This window comes from Colletotrichum navitas, assembly GCF_030913465.1.
Source record: "Colletotrichum navitas strain CBS 125086 chromosome Unknown LY79scaffold_85, whole genome shotgun sequence".
Taxonomy (NCBI): domain Eukaryota; kingdom Fungi; phylum Ascomycota; class Sordariomycetes; order Glomerellales; family Glomerellaceae; genus Colletotrichum; species Colletotrichum navitas.
In genome coordinates, this window is record NW_026850631.1 from 110357 (window position 1) to 131250 (window position 20894).

The 20894-nt window shown below is 54.8% G+C and overlaps 7 protein-coding genes across 7 annotated transcripts; 3 read left to right on the forward strand and 4 right to left on the reverse strand.

Moving 5' to 3' along the window:
* Window positions 1-45: 45 nt before the first annotated feature.
* On the forward strand, window positions 46-498 carry LY79DRAFT_567721 (uncharacterized protein; the record flags this gene model as incomplete). The annotated part of the gene is made up of 1 exon (XM_060558916.1): window positions 46-498. A coding segment is annotated over one exon (223 nt), but the record flags the coding sequence as incomplete, so codon positions are not given.
* Window positions 499-971: 473 nt separating this feature from the next.
* LY79DRAFT_567722 (phytoene desaturase) lies at window positions 972-3101 on the forward strand. The gene has a single exon (XM_060558917.1). It carries the CDS (start codon window positions 1287-1289, stop codon window positions 3018-3020), a length of 1734 nt encoding a protein of 577 aa, XP_060409405.1. The 5' UTR covers window positions 972-1286; the 3' UTR covers window positions 3021-3101.
* Window positions 3102-3679: 578 nt separating this feature from the next.
* On the reverse strand, window positions 3680-6257 carry LY79DRAFT_593711 (uncharacterized protein; the record flags this gene model as incomplete). Its single annotated transcript, XM_060561596.1, has 2 exons — window positions 3680-4899; window positions 4973-6257. 2 exons carry the CDS (start codon window positions 6255-6257, stop codon window positions 3680-3682), a joined length of 2505 nt encoding a protein of 834 aa, XP_060409406.1.
* A 924-nt stretch (window positions 6258-7181) lies between these two features.
* Window positions 7182-7643, reverse strand: LY79DRAFT_673379 (DASH complex subunit Hsk3 like-domain-containing protein; the record flags this gene model as incomplete). The annotated part of the gene is made up of 3 exons (XM_060564166.1): window positions 7182-7263; window positions 7361-7482; window positions 7557-7643. 3 exons carry the CDS (start codon window positions 7641-7643, stop codon window positions 7182-7184), a joined length of 291 nt encoding a protein of 96 aa, XP_060409407.1.
* A 210-nt stretch (window positions 7644-7853) lies between these two features.
* On the forward strand, window positions 7854-8624 carry LY79DRAFT_397754 (uncharacterized protein). Its single transcript, XM_060552994.1, has one exon. It carries the CDS (start codon window positions 8044-8046, stop codon window positions 8491-8493), a length of 450 nt encoding a protein of 149 aa, XP_060409408.1. The 5' UTR covers window positions 7854-8043; the 3' UTR covers window positions 8494-8624.
* Window positions 8625-8936: 312 nt separating this feature from the next.
* LY79DRAFT_397729 (uncharacterized protein) lies at window positions 8937-9884 on the reverse strand. Its single transcript, XM_060552993.1, has one exon. It carries the CDS (start codon window positions 9653-9655, stop codon window positions 9050-9052), a length of 606 nt encoding a protein of 201 aa, XP_060409409.1. The 5' UTR covers window positions 9656-9884; the 3' UTR covers window positions 8937-9049.
* Window positions 9842-12783, reverse strand: LY79DRAFT_397763 (ketopantoate reductase PanE/ApbA-domain-containing protein). The gene is made up of 4 exons (XM_060552995.1): window positions 12344-12783; window positions 12243-12283; window positions 11749-12178; window positions 9842-11694 (listed from the first exon to the last, which is right to left on the reverse strand). The coding sequence occupies exons 1-4, from the start codon at window positions 12499-12501 to the stop codon at window positions 10029-10031; spliced, it is 2295 nt and encodes a 764-aa protein (XP_060409410.1). The 5' UTR covers window positions 12502-12783; the 3' UTR covers window positions 9842-10028.
* Between the last annotated feature and the right edge of the window lie 8111 nt (window positions 12784-20894).

Genomic DNA, 20894 nt, shown 5'->3' on the forward strand with positions numbered 1-20894 from the left:
TTAAGGTGCAGCAGCTTCCATGAAAGCATGCAACATAACATGTAACATGCAGCTTGCACGAACTACAAGACGGTGGCTGCACGCCCTACTATGTGCCACCCGCCGGCGTAGCTGGTTGGCCGATGCCCGAGGGGGGATAAAAGTCTATGACGACCACATGAGCGTCCGTCCAAACATGGGATTTTGTATTCGAATACGGTACGCCAGCCCAGAGCCGGACTTTGATCCGACCAGGGATTCCGAGAGGAGGCGGCGGGGCTGCCACTAATATGTCTGTACACCTGTGGTTGGGATGGAAATGGACCTGCACCACGCCCGTCCAGCTCACCTACTTGTTGATTGCTTTTCTTCGGGACCACGGAAGAGGAATGTACCAAGGTTGTATGTCATGCTGATTCCTGCTCCTCGGGTGGAATGTTTCCCAGGCGAGTTGGTCGTATTATCTGATTAGACTGATACATGGTGATTCATCACAACAATTCATGTCTTCCCCCCCCCCTTTCCTTTCCTTTTTTTCACCACCATCTACAGAGAACAGTGAAAAGCAAAAATCCGGCCACGAGATATACGAATGTCCGAGTCCGCAACCTTACGCTTCTATTGTGAGCTTACCCGATGGAGCTAATGAACCATCCGGCTGCGACGCATTCCGTCCGTGTACCATGCACCTGTATGTCAAGCTTTTCTGCGTACGTGGAAAAACTCCAGCTCCACGCGCCGGTCCCTTGCTTCCGTAGTGTAATACATTACGCCGCCATTTTGATACCCATCTCTTACCCCAACAGATTTCAAGTGACTTTTGCCCCCTTCTTGAATGCATGGGTAACGATTGGTGTGCACCCATCTGCCAATCTTCCAACGCTCACTTGCCGGGAGCCTCCTCCGAGTCGAGGTGTCATCATTCACCCGTGCCAGCCGGTGCGGAGCTCCTCTTCCTGCGATTCTCACGCCCCCGCCTCGCCCCCTCCCCCCCCCTGGCACCCGCTGCTCCGTTACTTTTATATACCGTTTGGCATGCGAGCGGAGCTCGGCTGGCTGTCACTCTTCACATGCTTGTTAGAATGACGGGGTCATTGTCGAGTATGAATGTGAATTGAGACTCTCCTACCTCTGCGTTCCCCCTTCCCTTCGTTCTCAGGTCTTGCTCATATGTCGAGTTTGGTGAGAATCTCGTTGGGCAATCCATCTTATCGGTATAATCTCCACGACGATCGCATCTTGTCCTCCCCTCCCCAATACCCAGCTCTGCCGTCTTAGTGAATTCATACCTCGCCTCACGACATACGATGTCCCAACTCGGCGAGAAGCCCAAGACGGCCATCGTCGTCGGCGCCGGCGCCGGCGGCGTGGCCCTCGCCGCCCGTCTCGCAAAGGCCGGCTTCGCCGTCACCGTCCTCGAGAAGAACTCCTTCACGGGCGGCCGGTGCTCCCTCATGTTTCAGGACGGCCACCGCTTCGACCAGGGGCCCTCGCTCTTCCTCCTGCCTCAGCTCTTCCATGAGACCTTCAAGGACCTCGGCACCACCCTCGCCGACGCCGGCGTCGACCTGCTGCGCTGCGAAACCAACTACAACATCTGGTTCCACGACGGCGAGCTCTTCAGGCACTCGTCCGACCTCGCCGCCATGAAGACCCAGATCGAGCGCTGGGAGGGCAAGGACGGCTTCGAGCGCTACCTCAAGTGGCTGAGGGAGGCCCACACCCACTACGAGATCTCGGTGAAGGACGTGCTGCACCGGAACTTCAGCAAGTTCATGGATCTGGCCCGCCCCGGCTTCGTGAGGCACGTCGTGAACCTGCACCCGCTCGAGAGCATCTGGAGCCGCGCGAGCAGGTATTTCTGGACAGAGAGGTTGAGGAGGGTCTTCACGTTCGCCGTCATGTACATGGGCATGTCGCCCTTTGACGCACCGGCCACCTACTCCCTCCTTCAGTACACCGAGTTCGCCGAGGGAATCTGGTATCCCAAGGGCGGCTTCCACCAGGTCGTGGCGGCCCTGGTGCGCATCGGCGAGAAGATGGGCGTCAAGTACCGCCTCAGCACGCCAGTATCCCGCGTCCTGACGGACGGCCAAAGGGCGACGGGCGTCGAGCTGGAGTCGGGCGAGTCCCTCTCGGCCGACGTCGTCGTGGTGAACGCCGACCTGGTCTACGCCTACGGCAACCTCCTCCCCAAGACGCCGACCATCACAGACTACACAAAGTCCCTCCGCAAGCGCGAGGCCAGCTGCAGCTCCATCTCCTTCTACTGGTGCATGGACCGGAAGATCCCCGAGCTCTCCGTCCACAACATCTTCCTCGCCGAGGAGTACCGCGAGTCCTTCGACGCCATCTTCAAGCGCCACTCCCTCCCTGACCAGCCCAGCTTCTACGTCAACGTCCCCAGCCGGGTCGACCCCTCGGCCGCCCCCGAGGGCAAGGACACCGTCATCGTCCTCGTCCCCGTCGGCCACCTCGCTGAGTCCAAGGGCGAGTCCGGGCTGACGACCGACCCGAAGCACTGGGACGACATCGTCGCTCGCGCCCGCGCCGCCGTCATCGAGACCGTCAGCGCAAGGACGGGCTGCGCGCCGCTGAGCGACTTCATCACCCACGAGACCGTCAACACGCCCCTGACGTGGGAGGACAAGTTCAACCTCGACAAGGGCGCCATCCTGGGCCTGACGCACGGGATCTTCAACGTCCTCGCCTTCCGCCCGCGGACCCGCGCCGAAGGCCTCGAGGACGCCTACTTCGTCGGCGCCAGCACCCACCCCGGCACCGGCGTGCCCATCGTCATGGCCGGCGCCAAGATCACCGCCGAGCAGATCCTCGATGACCGCGGCCTGCAGGTGCCGTGGGCCAGGGGGTTCGACGGCATCCTGAAGCCGCAGAGCCAGTCGCCAGGTAACAAGAAGCTGGACAACGTGCGTTACGGCTACCATTTCGGGTCAGAGGAGGTCGCCGTTCTTTCTGTCGGGCTTGTGCTGGCCCTTATCTACTTTTATTTCTGGCCTACCCTGCAGCCATTGTTTTGCTAGGTTAATGATATATTGGTGAAATGATTATGGTATGGAAGGACCTTCTTGATTAATATAGACTCACTTTTTCGATTCACTACAACGTCATATGTGCCTTGTCCGGACACTTTAAAGCCAATTCGAAACACTCGTCACATAGATAGGCAACACGCCCCCGCTGACAACGCCTCCTCGGCCCATACAGAGTATCGAAAGCATCACGATCCTGCCCACAGTGAACAGATTCGACATAGAGTACTTCAATGGCGGCGCTTTCATGAATGAGATGGTCAAGTCAATCCGGTATGCTTTTCTAGGAGCTTCACCATCTCTGAATTGCCTATTCGACGCGCCCACTGTTGCAAGGCCCGCCCGGAGCCGTCTTGCGCTTGAGTTTCGACACCCGAAGCCTCATGGGCGAGCAATATCTCCGCTACTTTTAAGTGGCCGCTCTTGACAGCAACGGATAACGGGTTTGAGCCGTACTGATTTCTTGTTGACAAGGAGGTTCGGCCATCATCCAACAATAGCTGCACTACAGCATGGTTCCCGGATTCAGATGCTACAAACAGAGGTGTGCGGTAATAATGTTCTAGGCTATTGACGTTGATGTCCGGGGTTTGCAGGAGCAGCTTAACCACCTCGATGTGGCCCCAAGCTAATGCCTCATGCATTGGCGTCTATCTAAATTGATCTGCAATAGTAGCGTCAGCCCTGTACTTGAGGAGTAGCTTAACTACCTCAGTGTAGCCTCGAACTGATGCAAAATGCAATGATGTCTGTCCATCTCGATTTGCGGCATTAACATCAGCCCCGTTTTCGAGGAGCAGCTTAACCACCTTGATGTGGCCTTTAGCTAATGCCTTATGCATTGGCGTCCATCTAAATTGATCTGCAATAGTAGCGTCAGCCCCGTTTTCGAGGAGAAGCTGCACAACCTCCTTATGGCCCATAAAAGATCCAATTCGAAGTGCTGTCCAGCCGTTCCCGTCGGCGTTGACGTCAGCGTCGTTGTCAAGAAGCAGCTGCACGATATGTTGGTGGCCACGAGATGCCGCTCCTGCGATTGCTGTTCCCCAGTTTCCGCCTACAGTATCAAGGTTGCAGGAGAGCGATTTGTCTTCCACAGTTGGAGAACCATGTCTCTTGTTCTCTTTCAGAAGAGCGCGCAGTGTAGAGTATAATCCGAGTAGTGACGCGTAATATAAGGGGTTTGGCGTTTCCCCATTCCTTTTCCTGCCATATACATCACCACCATACTGGATAGTAATCCAAGCCTGAAACGCGGGTCCTTCGAGAAATAGTCGCTTGGCTTGTGATTCAGCCAACCCTTCTTGGGCGCACCCCTGGTAGTGGTGATGCCAGTGTTGGGCAGCGTATTTCGCAAACGGATATTGACCTCGGACGAGCGAAGGCTCCATAGTGGAAACTTTCGGTTCCAATAGCAGCGTTAGACATGTAATGGCCATCAATTCATTGCTTTCCCGTCTCTGGACGCTGAAGAACGAGGCCTCCTTTTGGGTGCGAATCCGCTCCGACTCGAGATATTCCTGAACAGAAAAGTGGGCAATACGCACGCTGACTGTCTCCAAGTCACGATGCCCATCGATTTCCGTAAAGCCCGGACATAATTGTTGAAAGTCGTCGACGCCCTCAAGTTTACGCTTCGCATCGAAGCTGGCCGTGGCGGCGCCAACCTCGACGGCCATGGCATCGATGAGCTCCGGAACAGTCAACGGCCTTACGGCACAACAGAGAATCGCCAGCATCTGTCGAGCATATTCCTTGGATTCCATTGGGATGTTTCGGAGCATGCGTTCGTAGGTCTCATCCAACGTCCGTGGCAGTGATTGGAGTAGTTGCTCGAGGTGATACTCGCTTCTTAGGCAACTGGCCAGCGCTTTCAATTGACATTCCGCCCACCGAAACCTGTGGTGATGTTAGCGAATGTGAAGTTGGTTGATGACGGGGACCTTGCACTCCATTCGCCTTCTCGATCAGCACCTGCTCTATTCTGTCATAGTGTTTTTGCCACTTTTGGAGACGTCGATTATCTCGGAGGCGTTGCGAAACGAAACTCGCTATGTCCTTGTCTATGCCGTCGTTCTTCATGACCACGACCTCTTCTGGCATAGCTCCAAGCGCGTCACGGATGTCGACTTCGTCCCGACTCGTTACGAGAATGTGCAGCCCTGGCTCTGGCCAAGCGCGGATGTCGTTCAGTGCTTGAAGCATCGCATCTCGATGTTTTTCCCGCGGGCTCTCATCCAGCGCATCAATCACGATGTATATATCCAGGAAACCACGAACAAGCTGGCGGAGGCACTCTAGAAAGGCCTGATCTGATGGCGTGACGGTGCGATATCTTTCGTACAATTGTGCGAGAGCGGTGTTTGTGACGCCGAGCTGGCTTGACAGCTGCAGCAGGAGCGCCCGTATCATCGCAGAGGTATCTTGTTTGCCCTCGTCCGCGAAGGTGAAGGAAAAGAAGGCAATGCCTACTTTTGGGTTGGACCTTCGATGTCGAAAGACATGCTGGATCGCTGTGGAGCATAAGACGGATTTCCCACACCCGGCGAACCCCTTCAGCCAAAGGAAGGATCTGGGACGCTCGAGCCAGGAGATGAAGAAAGGGCTCTTGATGAACCACAAACCAGTGCCCGGGTTCTTCTTCTTACAAGCATCGTTGAAGTCGATGGAAGCATCGGGTGCCTTGAGCCAAATTTGGATCTCGGAGGAGAGCTGAGAAGCCCTGACCAAGTCCAGGACCGCTCTCGTATCCTCGATCTCATCCTGGATGCGGTTGGTAACGTCTTGCTGTAAGAGCTGCAGAGCCAGTGACAGATGGATGACTAGCTCATCAATGTCTTCGTCCAACTTCTTTAGCGTACTTTCCCGGAAAGGGTACGCGAGTCGGCGGCCTGTGGCTCGAATAGCGGTCCGAATACCATCCACCGGCTCACGTTCAAATTTTCGAGATTCCTCTTGGAGTTCCTGGATGCACTCTTCGCACTGCTTGATGGTAGACTCAATGTTATCGAGCACATGCGTTCCGTCGACCTCGACCTTGCGGCCATCGAGGTGGGTTTGTAGGCAGTTGAGTATCTCCAGCAAGCTCTCCAGTTTGCGCGCCGTGTGGGTGACGTCTGAGTATTGGGTATCGATAGCAGCGTAGTAGTTGTACAGTGATTGCGTTACCTGGAGACCTAAGGATATGATCCCCACAACACTCCCGGTCACAGATAAAGGATCTGACATGGTTGTTCGCAGCAGCAAAAGCTAGAGAATGCGTCGTTTGAGGATAGTTCGTCGAAAGAGACGAGAACACCGACATATCGATAAAGAGGGGTAAGATGCACGTGGTGATAAGAGCGGCCTATATGGATGGCCAGCTCTGTTCCAACTACCTACATGCTGCGCCTGTTGGTGCAGGCGGCCGTACCGTACCCACCGTGTAGTGCCGACTTAGCCACCAGGCTGGGTGCAAATACGGTACTTCGCCTTGACGAGTACCGGCGCCCCATGCTGATGCGAATTTGCACAATCAGGCAGGCATAGAGATCTGGAAGCAACCTCGGCTCTCGGCGTCAACGCGATTGAAGTATAGGTAGAAGAAGTCGCTGGCGGATATTTTGTCGGGTCCGGTCTCCGCTCCGGATCGGCTTGGGGACCCATAATAAAGAAATAGAGTCCTCGACGGTGGTTTCTGTACTTGGAACGAGACAGCATAAATCAGTGCGCGGACAAGAACAACGTGAGCGAACAGCAACATGGTCATTGCCGCATCGGTTGCGGCTTTCCGTCGTACAAGCTAAGCGCGGGGATACCTCGATTTTTCGCTGGGCTCGACTCATACTTTGAACTTCCAGAAAGGTGCAGCAAAAGCATCGGGTTGCAGAGTACATCTCCCCACAATACGCCCGGCAAGTGCTCCTGTCCCTGCCATTCATCGACGCCTCCATCCGACACCGGGATGGTCAGCCTCAAGCAAGCCCTATTTGCGGCACACCCTGGGCGAAGCCCTGTTACTCGTGTTGGTGAATACCGCCTTGCCGTCTCGTGCCGGCGTACAATTCTCACCGACATGCCCCTTCTCCCCTCTCGTGACTATCATGCTTCGCACAGCTGTGAAAAAGCAGAAAGCCGCTTCCACCCCGCGAAGTTCATCAGAAAAATACCCGCTCATCGCTGCCCTCCCCTAGCCTGTGCCGCCGCGTCGCGGTTGATCGCCTCCTCCCCGAGGACCTTGCTCGCGGCCATGAACCTGTCAACCGACGTCAGCGGACAATAATAGTAACAATAACCAATAATCTCCAATTACCCAACTCCCCCCTCGGCAAAGTAGGAACAGGAATACTCACATTCCCCCGTGCCACGCGCCGAGGCCCCGCATGCTCTCGGCCTGCACGCTCGTCATACGAACCAGGTTCTCCGTGTCGGCAAGGTTAGCCGACAGCTGGGCGAGCTGCGAATGAAGCTGCATCTGAGGAACGGTTTTGAGTCGCATGTCAGCAAAGATACAACCACCCTTTCAGGGCACCGGGAGGGGAGAGTCACCAATTGCCGCGCCTTCGTCGCGTTGCCTGAGCTGGAAGACATGGACGGCCTCGCCGTGTGTGTCATGTTGATGTTGCGCGAGGCCATCCTGTTGCTCTCTCTCTCTCTCGTGTCCTTTCTTCAGAGAGGGAAGAGATGAAAAGAGTAGATAATCTATCGTGAGATGTCAGTTTGGGGTTCCTAGGATCCCTGTGGCTTCCGCCGACAGGGAACATGTGAAGAGGAGAGGCAGAAGAGGGCTGTGTGTGAAAGGCGGAGGACCACTCACTTGCCAAACTGTGTGGTGTCCACGTGAGCAAAGCAGCAGAGGGGGAATGTAATGGTAAAAAACAGAGCCTCAACTCTGCCGATATTTCTCAACCTCTCCCTCTCTCTCACTGTCTTTCTTTTATAAAACAGTTATTCATGCGGTTGCCAGCTGGGCTCGGTATCGTCAGCCCAGGCAGGATTTCCTTCTTTCCTTTAATTTTCGGGCTCCGTTACCAACATGTCCCGTCTGTTCGAATTCACGCGGTGGGCTTTTCCCCTCCCTCTTCCTCTTTTTGTTATTGTTGTTGTTGCTTGGATTGTCGTTGGCGGAAGTGGGGTTCCGCCAAAGGTAAACAAGAATGATGGACGTCTGATTCGCCCGGGCATCGTCAGCGCGTGGCAGCTGGCAGCTGCCAACCAAGAGCCACCTGGGAGTTGGGAGGGGAGGAGGCGAGAGTCTGTGCGAGACCTCTACCACCGGATTCCGGAAACCCACCCCCACCTGCCGTTACTAACATACGGAATAAGTTTGCGGGAACAGACGTCAGGTCAGGCAGGTATGTCGGATGACACCTGCAGCCATCAGCTATCGTATGAGCCGAGACATGCGTTGCCCCCCTCCCCACGTTCAAGACACTTTCCGCCTCCCGGCACGGTACTGTCAAAGGAGGATCTCCAAGTCGCCTGACTTGTATGCCTGTTTCCTTGCGCCGGCCATCGTTTCCCTGAGTTATCAGAATATCCACGTAATGGTGGTCTATCAGAGTTGACTGACTGAACGTGCCTTCCAACCATCCATCAATCATCATTACTCCCCTGCCCAGCGCCGCTGGGACGGCGTCGCTCACACACACACACACACATATATACACACACACACACACGAGGGCTTGGCTGAGTCAAAGAAAGGGGTTTAGGATCGGGATCAATCGGTTTGACTGGACTGATATCATGCCAGTGTCTCATCAGTTGCGCCCAATCAAGCACCAGGCAAGCCTGACGCGAGCTGAGGCCGGCACAACGGGCCGCGAGGCTGCTCTCAGAATGCTCAAAGCCTGTGTGTCACATCCCAGCCACCCGGCGCTGCTTATTCTGAAGCCAAACTCTCGCCTGATGGATGGTAAGGGGCTCCCAGCCACTTCCACTTTGGAACCGAAAAAGTCACAAGTTTCAAAATCGAGTTTTGTATGCGCGTCTGACTTCCATTGCGTTCAATTGAACGCCCTAAGGGGCTGCCTACTTGCCTATCCCTTCCAACTTTTACTCGTTTCTCTTCTCCTCAACCCCGTCCAGGCCGCTCCTTGCGGCCCTTCACCCGTCGCCAGGAAACTAAAAATTATCGAAAGCCAAAATTCCCTGTCTGAAGAAACACTTCTGCGGTCTGAGCATGAGCCTTTGTTGTCGTCCACGACCATGCAGTAACCTTGCCCATCTTTGTATTGCCGGATTAGTCTCCTCCGGCTCCTGTCTATGCTCGTTACTTGAAATCCCTTCAACGTGGCCGTTCTTGTGACTCGGCCCAAAATAAAAATATTGTTCGGTCGTAAAGGAAAGGCACAAAAGAAAAGAAAAAAAAAGAAGGAAAAGGCCGTGCTAGGCGATCCACTTTTATACACATCCAACTTCCAGCTTCGCCGAATATGGCCAAGGAACGTTGAATACCCACGCCTACCGTCCAAATATGACGGAGCCCTGTGCCATAGACATGCCCGAGCGAACCGAGATGCCAATCTTTCGGCAAAATCGTCTACTTTCCAACCCCGGCTGTGGGTTCTCTTATCGGGAGAGAAAACAGAGGTCGCCCAAGTCAATGCTGCTATTACCAGAAGTCGAGAAGAATCTGCTCTCATCGCTACGATGCCGTATGTATTTACTGGACCAACGTCCAATCGGATAGAAAGGATGGGGGGGAAAAAGGGGGAAAGGAAAAGTCGTTGAATTAGCTGTGTGTTGTCGAAAATAGGTCAACCCCTGTCTAACGTTTCATTTCGTAATCGTGTTGCCGCGGAACGATATGTGAGGAATCCATATGGAATCGTCTTCTGGGAACCCAGGATTGCGTCGTGACATTCGTGGGCTGCCCTAACGTGTCGGGAGGACTGGTTCTCGTGCTTGTCCTCGTTTCGATCCGAAATCGGCTATCGCGGGTCGATGCCGTTCCGTATCGCCGGCGGTGCCATCGTCATTGCAACGTAGCGATTGCAGCAATCCCGATGACGGAGTTTACCGCACCCCTATGGGCGGCCTTTGCCCGAGGCTGCTCTGGCTGCTGTGGGCCGAGGGCTCCGTATCGTTCTGGGATTCACCACTAGCCGCGCTGGCGCTCGCACTACCAGTCAGACTTCTCATATTCTTCTGTTTGGGTGGAGAAACAAGACCGCTCACCCCGATGTGCTGCTCAACCTGCTGTGGCGCAACTGCGTTACCATGGCCGGGAGGGTATCGGGGCACGGGTTGACGCATGCCGTCAGGAGGTGATGGACGGCCGTTCATGGGAGGGCCGTGGTAGCCATTGGGCGGCGACGGTCGGCCGCCGCCACCTCGAATCGAAGGACTGTACGGGTTTCCGGGGGACTGGCTAGCTCGCCGCGGGAATGCCCCATTCATGCCCATGGCCATAGGGCCAGCGCCCATCTGCATTTCGTCCATCCGCGAAGCAGTCAGAGAGTTCGCTCTCGAGCCCGCCTGCATCGCGCCACGGTCAACAGCGCCATATCGGTTCGACGAGTAAGAGAAAAGGGGATCGTCCAAGATGTTTTCGTTCGCGACAGGGATACTAGCAATCTGGCTCGATCGATTGCGCCCAAAGTTGGGGCGGAACCGAGGGGTCTTGGTCACGGGCGCTCCTCCGGCGTCGTATATTTCGTTCTTGTGATACTGGGCACGCGTGGGCGGCGGCGCTGCTTTCCGGTTCTTCCTCGACGTGACGCTCATCATGTCGAAGTTGTCGGGGTCAATCATTGGAGGGGGAGGGCCGGAATGCGGGTCGAAATAATCATCGTCGTCATCCTCCTCATCGAATACCTGCGCACTGTTGCGCATTGGGTGCGGACCTCTCCTAGCTCCCGAGGGCGGCGGCGGACCCCTCGATCTCATCCGCATCTCTCGCTCCCTCATCGCCAGCTCCCGTTGGCGCAATTCCAGTTCCCGTTCTCGAATCGCCAAATCGGAACTCTCAGGGCCATGGGCATAGCCAGGCTCATCGCCTTCAGGAATATCGTCGTAGAGCATAAGATGTGAAAACTCTTCCAGGTCATTCCCTTCCAAAGAACCACGTCTCGAGGCCGCCCGGGACCCAGGGGGGGGAGGGCCACGAGGATGACCGTTAGGCGGGCCGCCATTCATTGGCGGCCGGCGCATGCCGGGCCCGGGTCCTGGGCCGAGGTTGGACGAGGTCCGCGGGCGCGCTCCCCGGTTGGGAGGCATGCCGTTGCCGTTCATGCCTGGTCGAACGCCATTGGCAGATGACATTCTCGGAAGGCCTGTCGGCGAGCTAGGAGGACCCATTGCGACATCGGCAGGCTTGGGAGGTTTTTGACGGTTGACAATATTCAGGTTATGCAGGATGGCGTAAAGAGTTTCGATGCGAGGAACAGGAACGCGGGCCTCCTTAGCCAACTTTATCGGGGAGCCTAAATACGTCTCAACTTCCATCGGTCGTTTCGCAATGTAATCCTGCCACATGATGCTCTCTGGGTTTGTAGGCTTCGTCATGTCGTCGATCGTCTTCTGTTTGAAGTCGGGCGATAACTTGCACCCATGTGCATCCGCCAAGGCTAGCAACTCGTCGATTACGCCGGTCACCAAGTCTCGTACTCCAATCTTTTCGAGTAGTTGTGCATGGCTCGCCGTCTCGAATATGACGCTGGCGGGGTGGAATGCGATGGGCCTGGTCCAAGTCAGTCATGTTTCCAGGCTAGAGAGGCACACGTGGTTCACTCACCCAATGACCCGCTCGTATTGCTGCTGGCGGATATTCTGGGAAACCTTGCAGTCGACTTGAGCAGTATTCAGTGTCATGGCAAGCGCCTCGGCCATGTCGCCCTGGATGGAACTTGGAATGTTATCATTCTTGCTCGAAGGCCCAACCCAGATCTCGGTTGAGCCCTTGTGCTCGAATTCGCTCTGGCCAAGCTGAGAGAGTTCGGCGTTGGAAACCAAGGAGAGGACAACGTTGGTAGGAAACCGCTCTTCGATGGCAGCCTCGACGCCAAGGGTGTGAGTTGTGTTGATGAGGATACACGTGTGCTGAGGCGTAACTACGGCATCGATTACAGCAGCGAGGTCGTAGACATCGGGGAGGGCCTTGATGCAAAGAATCACGTAGTCGAAGGGACCGCCGCCTTGCGCGGCTTCCTCGGGAACGCGTACGACTGAAAGGCATACAAGTTAGCAAGAGCACTCCCAATCATTGTCAGATAACGCGAACAGACTTACCATGCCGCGGCTTAAACCGTTCATTACCGAACACAGGAGACCTGAGGATTTCTTGGTTAGAGGCGGGAAGGCGAGTTGCTGGGAAGGGAGTGGCAGCGTACTTGAAAGATATGCCGTATTGCGCGACGTGATCGAATCCCGATTTCCAAACCAGTGTAACGTCGCAAGCATTGGTCGCTTGTAATCTCCACGACAGGAAGGCCGAAACTGGGTTTCCTCCAACTACACAAGTTTTCATTAGTCCGCTGTCGTCCGCCATACCGGAATGCAGTCGGTGCGATGCAAGAGCACCGGTCCGTGTATGGAGTGAGAGGGAGGGAGAGAGATAGAGAGAGATGGGGTAGGGGGGAAAGAGAGGGGAGGAAAACGAGTATGGTCTATGATGGGAAAGGTATGATGGGGGAGAAAAGCCGGGCTAACGGATAGAGATAAAGGAACACAAAACCCCGATCCACACCGTCGCTGATGCAAGAAGAGGAAGAAGAAGAAGAAGCAATTATTGGAGCGGGCGGGAAGCCTGGAAGCCTGGAAGAAAAGAGACGCACCTGAGAGGATCTTGAGCCGGGGCGTCATGGGTGCCATGATGGGCCCAATTGTGGATTAGTGGTGGGCTGGCCGAGTGATCCGCCTGCTGTACCCTCTGTACACCTCTGGCTGTCACAACCACGCAGATGGCCCAGGGCCTTGCACAACAACGCGACTGGAAACAGCCGCCGTCAGTGGCTTCGTGCAATGGTGCCGCTTAAAATTGTAGCGACCCGAATATGTGTATTGCGCGAGTGCACCTCGCTGGCGTTGCTTCTGCCTTCTTTGCTTTTCTTCGACACTGTTCCAAGTCACCTACTTGGCGGCAGCAGGTAGGCAGGTGGGCGTGTCTGTGGGTGCGTTCGGCGTCAGACCCCCATTCGATGCTGACAAGCGTATCGGGGGCGGGTTTGGGACGACGAGGAAATGAAGCGATTCGGCGACGGGTGGGCTCCTTTCTTCCCTTTCTCTAGGCCTGGTGGCGCAAGGTCGGGCACCTGAGGCTTCTCTTGACGCAGCAGATTTGACAAATGTGACGCCTGGAATCGCTAGTTGAGTCGCGGCGGGTGAGCGGTCGAGCTGAAGTGGGCTAATTGGTAAGCCCTGGGGAAACGACAAGACGATGCAGGAGCAAGCAGTAACAGCGGTAACAGGAGGCAGCAGTTCCAAGCCGATGCAACGAATGACCAAGTGATGCGAGGTACTTTGCGAAGGCTTGTCGGAAAGGAATTCGCAATCAGGTTCAGTCTATGTAACGAATGGATTGGCTGACCAAGGTGATGTGTTTCGCAGGCCGGTCGTCCTCGGTGAACAGCAATGGGGGGGTGTGAGAGAGGGCGTGATCGTCAAACGAGATGACGAGTTTTAGGATTACAAGAAAAAAAAGGAGACAGGTTGGGATGTGTTGTCTGATGTTCTGTAGGACAAACACAGTTTCGCTCGTGGGAAAAACAAAAGAGATCGGGGGAAGAGGGTAAAGGGAGGCGGATGATAGAGGGATAGATAGTAAGCCAAAGTGGTGGGGAGCGGCAATGGCTGGAGGAGGCATCTAAAAGTAGGCAAGGTAGGGTCAAGGTAGGTAGGTACCAAGTACCGGTAGCAGATCCGGTACCTCAGGCAGTACGATGTGGTATGGTGTGCGGAGAGGAGGCGTGTGGTGTGGTGAGAGAGAGAGAGAGAGAGAGAGAGAGAGAGAGAGAGAGAGAGAGAGAGAGAGAGAGAGAGAGAGAGAGAGAGAGAGAGAGAGAGAGAGAGAGAGAGAGAGAGGTGTGGTGTGTTTGACTTGACTCCTCTGCGGTTGCCAGCTGGTCCAAGTCCGCAGGCAGGTAAGATGCAAGGTATTGATTAGGCAACAGGATGAGGGTAAGAAAAAGGGAAGGAAGGATACGAGACGGAGACAGTTGGGATGAGATGGGACGGACGGGGGGAGAAGAGTAGATAGAACGACGCAGTAACAGCCGGAGCATGTACCGTATCCAACAATGGCCGTGTGCTGTGGTGAATTTGGGGAACGGGGTGGTGGGCGGCGGCTGCAGAAGGCAGGAGAGCTTGGAAAGGAAAGGAAGGGACAGACAGGGGTGATGGACGGATGGCGGGCGTGGAGCGCGAATGTACACTAGCAACCCAAGGTACTTAGTGTACACAGATAGGCGCCAGCAAAGGGGGAGGACCTCACAAAAAGTCCCTGAGACAGCCGGCACCCAAATAGAATGGAACACATGGAGAGCAAAAGGCTCGCCTCTAGCTGTTTAGGTGTTCCGTGAGGAGGGATGGATCACGACGGGTTGAATGGGATGGAACGGGCAATTAGACACATACACTGGGGTGGACAGCAGCGCGGGAGAGGGAGTGACAGAGAGGAGCGTTGGGAGATGGGAGGGGATGGATGGGATGAGATGCTGTATCCCGTACGGATACTGGCGATACGATGGGGTGGGATGGGATGGCAAGGCAATCGGGCCCAAAGTGGGTTTGCCCGTGATTTGGATTGATTGGATTAAAATCACATTTACTTCCTCGAATGCCGGTTATTATTGTTGCCTGTTGCCAACTGACAGGCACTCCCTCTGCTGCTGCTGTTGCTGCCGCCGCCGCCGCCGCCGCCGCCTGTTGGCAACCCCTATTCATCTGTCGGCCGGCGTAGTCATGCTGTGTTGTTCAACGGGCAATGGAGGGAGAAGAAAAAGGAAGAAAGAAATTGTTTGCTTAGACCGAACTGTCTTCATTTTTCTCCTGCCTAGGGAGTGTCGATAATACACACGAATTACCTATTGCATCCATAGCACTACCAGAAGATGCAATGTACATAGTACTTCTTCTCACTTCCGTACGGTACAGAGGTACACAAACGGTGCTGGTTTTGTGGGTCCCTTTTTGTTTTCTGGCAGGTACGAATATCCGACCTATAGGTAGATACTCAACTCAACCCTACCCTTCGCCAGGGGAGCCCTTTTATGTACCCATAACTCTCGAACTCTCTCGCCATTCTACCTACCTACCGTACTACATTCATAAGGACCCCTTCCCTGTCCAACATTTCCTGAACAAGCAAGCGCCCAAGATAAGTGAGCTACTGTGTTTGCACTTGCACATGCTTAGGTAGTGCGTCCTGCCTGGCCCCTCGAGCGATTTGCTAGTGCCTTGGACAGACATTGCAAGCGCGTGGGACCAACACCACTGGCGTAGCGTGTGCGGGATCGTCCTCCACTTTGGGCCGGGGTTTGAAGTGCTGACGGATCGGCTACGTCCTTGTCTAGCTATTATCCGGACTGGGCTGCATGGAATTGGGAAAAAGGCAGATGAGTTTTTGCATCGGGCAATAAGGAATTGCACACCCCCCGCTCCTTTAGCGATGCCTTACGGGCCGAATGTCGACATAGTGGGAATTTACATGCTAATTAGGCAACGGAAAAGGAAGGAAAGCTGACGAGGAGAGAGACGCTGTCAAAAAGGAGGACACCGATAGGTAGTCTACATCGATAGCCAGCGGTGTGGATTGAAATGGACGCGATTGCAGGTTTGGCCATTGCCATTTCTGCCACGCATCCATGATTGCGAGGAACAAGCCTGGCGGGCACAGGAAAACGCCAATGCGCTCGCTTCAGGGCGTCTTTTGGACGTGATGCAATGCAGGTGCAGCGCAAGAGCCGGGCAAAAAAGGCGGACGAGTCGGAAGATGGTGTCCCCACCCCTTTGAAGAAAGAAAAAGAAGGAAAAAAAAAAAGGTAAAGCCAAAGCCCAACGCTGCTGTGCTCCGTAAACTGATTTAGGGACGACATAGGGTACAGCGGCGACCCCCCGGACTGCTGCAGCTAACTCAGCCAACGCAAGGAGGACTTAAAGAAGCATGCGTCCCATGCCTTGAAACGCGGGTACACAGCTCTCAGCGTCGGCAGTCTCCGCGTAGTATCCCTAGCTCGACCTCCGAGAGTACATAATAGGGCGGGCATGCCTGCCCACCTGGCAAGCGTCGTTATGCCGCCTCATGTTGTGTGTTGTCACCCACGTCGCAGCATAGCGTCAATAACTCCCTCCTCCGAATGGGTGATGATCTCTCAGCCTTTGTCCCGGAGGTCCGAGCAAGAAGAACAACACGAACACCAACCTCCGAGATAACGTCGCTCCCGAACGGCGATTTCCCATGTCTCGCGTTTTCCTCAACGGCGGGGCCAACTTTGAATCCCGTACAACGGCTGGTTTGTGTCTACCAAAAAAAGAAAGAAAAAAAAAAAAAAACAGCCTACAACTCTTCTCAGACGACAATGGAACCTGTTGATCCATCCCATCCTACTGGCCAATGGTTGCCCGCAGGACACCGCCTCCGAGCCTTGCATAGTAGTGTGCTTGTCACAGTATATGGAGCGTTCAGGGGTTGAAAAGAAGCCGTATTCCGTTGTGGGACACACACGTCAATTTTAATGTCGTCGTCGATTGCTGTGGCTGAGTCCTGTCTAGCGTGGAGCCGCGAGCCCGTAACCATCTGGTTGGATTCTTAGGTAGTAGTGAGAAAGGGATGCTGGTCGAGGGGGTGTACTTGTACACCAACTAGAGAGGGGTCGCCCAACTATGTAGAGCACCCCGTATCCATGCAGACTTGTCAGACTGATGATCTCTATACAAGTTCCGGAGACAGCGGGAAAAGGAAGACGCCGGTACGTACCGGCAACCCAGACACTTTTGCCTCGCATACCAGAGTGCCGCCAGTGCCAGTGTCGCTGCGAATCGACAAACGGCAGGGACGGGTGGTCAACTCGTAGGGACGGGACCGTTAACAAGACTGGCGGACCGAAGTGGCTCTGACTCGGCATAGAACAGCCAGCCATTGGAACAGTGCCTACATACACGACGGTCAACCGTCGTGCGATTTGTGTAGGTTTGTGTCATCGCGGCCGCGGGGTCAACAGAGCGATGGCGCGTCAGGAGTCGTAAGTCAGCATAGCATGCATGTCAGGGTTTCAAGGAGGGGAGAGTGAGTGCGAGAAGAGGAGAAATGATCAGAAGGATGGTCAAGATGGAAGACGGCAGAAGCAAAAGACATGGTTGAGATAGATGATTGCCAATCGAGGCCAAACAGCTCGCGGGGAAAGCGCACCTGCCCCTCCACTTGCTGCCTCTATCTACAAGGCGTAGAAAAAGGAGATACCCTCGCAGAAGGGAAGGTGCATCGAAAACGTGGCTGCCTGCCTATCTTGGGCCAAGGTACTCCGTACCTCATACCTATCTACCGTACCTAGGTAGAGGTAGGTACGTACCTGCCCAAACAGCAGAAAGGTAACCTTTGGATTACCGGTAATGAACCTGAGGTGCTTCAGAAAACGGACGAACTGGGAAGGCATTCAATTCAGATCTCTCGGCTGCTTTGGGGAAGGGAGAAAGCTTCCAACGAACAGGAAGCAGGGCTCTTTCCGTCCGAACCACCGGTGACTCTGGCGACGTTGGTGACTTACTGCTCAGTGTTCACGGGCAATCACGACTATCTGTCGCGGATGTTGGGTGTTGCAGCGTGCCTCAGCACTGGATTAGGCACATGGCAAGCAGGCACCCTACTCAAGGACATTGAAACAGACCGAGGGATTTACCCACACTCGTTTGTCCCAGGTCGTCCGTTCTCCCATCACCTCATCTCCCTGCGACCAAACGGTGTGGCATCCAACGTTCACCACCGCGTTCCCAAGCTTTTCTTAGTTTACATGGAATTCCATCCGAAGCCCTCCCGATGCTCATACACTCATCATTCGCATGCCAGTCATTGGCCGGCTTGGTCGGGCTCCGAGTCTACCTACACAACCCCCACCCACCCAGTCAGCGTAGGTACGTCCCTCTCCACCAGCGACAACTGTCAATCGCCAACCTACCAGCCAGCGGGAACGCAGGAGGAAATATTCCGGCCATTCTTCCGTTCCACCCATCGTATGGATGGATATACATAGTAGACGCGAAATTGTGATTACATGGGTAGTGCTGCTATGTAACCGGTACTCCTTCCATTCGGGGCCGCGCGCGGAGGGCACAAACCCGCCCGATCGTTCTCTACGCTTCCAGGGCCCCCGTCTTCAATCCAACACGCTTGCCTCGGACTTGTTTCCCACAAGATGGATGCCTTTCGTTCCACTCTCATCGGCTCTGCCATGATTTTCTTCTTCTAGCATGGGACGATGGCCGGCGCCAGCCAAGAAAAGCTACAGACACCCGCCTTGCTTGCTACCCTAGCAGGCCAGTGGAGCAGAATCCACATGGCCAAACTCCAATTCCCCATCCTGCTTAGCTGTGCCTGATGCCAGCATCCCATTCCTTGCATGGATTAAATCAACTGCTAAGCCTGCCCACTGAATGAACAAACAAGGTGAACACCCCTAGACTCGGATGGCTGGACAACTTTCACCTCCGTCGGCGGACACAGACACGGCGCTACGGGTGCTGATGAGACGTTGACATGCTCCATCGTCGGGTCAAATGCCCGCGCTGTAGCGAGCACACCACGGCGCAATTATCGTCTTTGGTCAATATCTGACATCAACTATTGGCAATTTGCATTCCGCTTGCTTTCCTCTCCGCTCTGAACATCGCGATCCTCTTTTGCTGCTGTCCTCGGAGAATATGTCGTCGCCCGGATACAACGTTGGAGAGGAGTCCCGTCTAACTCTCCCACTTCAACCAACCATACGACGCTGTCTTCTCAGACGAGAGATCGCTTGGCAGATTTGCATCCTGCTCGAGCCCAGAAGCTGGCCACATCAGCTTTGTTAGATCTTCGATCTTTCATCCCCAATACCCGCTGTGCTTACATAGTAGGACCAGTATCCACCCCTCGCAAGTCAAAAGTGACGCACATATCGGCACCCCAAGCGACATCACCTGGCTCTTTCCACACTTAGCTATAACTAGGTATCGACGGTTTTAATCCTCAAACGTGACGTGTACGCCAGACAACACCAAACACCACTGTCGTCAGCCATCCGTAAGCGCCATGGCCCCCTACTGCCGAGGTTTCCATAGGCGCCATGTCTAAGTCCAAGCCTCCAAGGCGTGCGATGCCACTGGACTTTGGTACACGGTACAGGTCGGTCGACAAGTCACGCTGCTGTAATTATAACATAGGGACTTCGTTGCAGTTCCGCCGTTCTGTTATCTATGCGCCGCCTCGACCACAAATGACAACACAACGATGCAGACTCACAAAAATGGAGGCGCAGCGGGAACCGAGCGCTCCCAGGAATGAGGCTTGTCCACAAACCGCTGCGACACGCGTATCTATGGCTATCTGTCGGATATTTGCCCAAAGACCGTAGCACCTCATGCAAAAGCTGTTGGCAAGATCAAAGAAGGTCCCCCAAAGAACGAAACGCCGACCGAAGCCCCTGTAAATACGACATGGATCGCCCCGTTTGGTGTGTCTTAAGGCGTAGCCATCGGAGTACCTGGGATGTCCGGCCGCGCAGGGTTGCGAGAAGGAAGATGAAAGATGAACAAAGCTTCCTTGGCTACGTATCTCGGTTTTTTGGAGGCTTAGAGCGTGTGAAAGCGCATTATGCATTGTGCCAAGGTCAGGCAAGAGATGGCAATGATTGCAAGCACACGCAAAGGTCACACCTCGGATAGGAGAAGGCGCTGGCATGCAGGCATCGACGGCCCAAAGCAGAAACAACAGGATTCGGGTGTTATGTGCTGCTGCATCTCAACCTTGGAAGGGAAATTAGCAAAAGACCATCCAAGATGCCAAGTCGCAGTGCGGTGCTTGAAAAGGTGTGCCGCGCATCCCTGCAGCCGACTCGCCTTAGCACCAAACTTAGACATGACTTGATATGCCCCTGGACGTGTCTCCTCGGGCCCCTGGCCTGCTTCTGGCAGCGGCCACTCCCCCACGGGCACCTGGCCAGGCTAGGCAAGCTGTCCGCGGTCCTTCCAGCAATGGTCCAGCTGTCCGGGAGAGGTGGGCTGTTCTTGCCATCAGAAAACCGTCATACCGCCATCGATCAAATCATCGTCTGTGCCACCTCTCACCTTCTTGACTCAGTAGGAGAAGACACTAGCAGTGATGGACGGCCGCTCGACAAGTGAAGATTCAGGGCCAAAGCCCCCAGCTGCTTGCTGCTCCCTCCCAAGGTATTAGCTAATCAAGGCCATTGTTTATTTTTTATTTTCAGCCTGACTTGGTCCCTCGTGGAATTAATTGTCTCTCTGCATGCAGCTTGTCTCAAATTCCCATTTTCTCAGCTTCCGGCTACAACAGAGTTACCCGCTGCAAGACTTCAGAAACGAGCAACGTTGTCCTCCCCCCCCCCCCCCCCCCCACCTGTCCCGAAGGAAAACCCGCTCCCAACGGGACGCGATCCTCGTTTTCGTGAGAGCCGGGGACCCCCCTGATTCAACCATACCAGAAAGCTGACCAGGGCGCGCTGAGTGACGCAGTAAATGTAACCTGTCTGCGGACAATGAACGTCCTGCTTAAAGTACCTATCCTCTGGAGGGCAGCATGCCCTGGTCTTCTCTTAAAGTTTTTTTTTCTTCTTTCTCTTCTTTTATTTTCTTTTTTCAAGGCAAAAAATAAAAATAAGACCCCCCGGCCGGCTTCTTCGGAGACGACGCCACGAACTGGCTGCCCAGGACAGGTCCTCTTACTTACGCGTC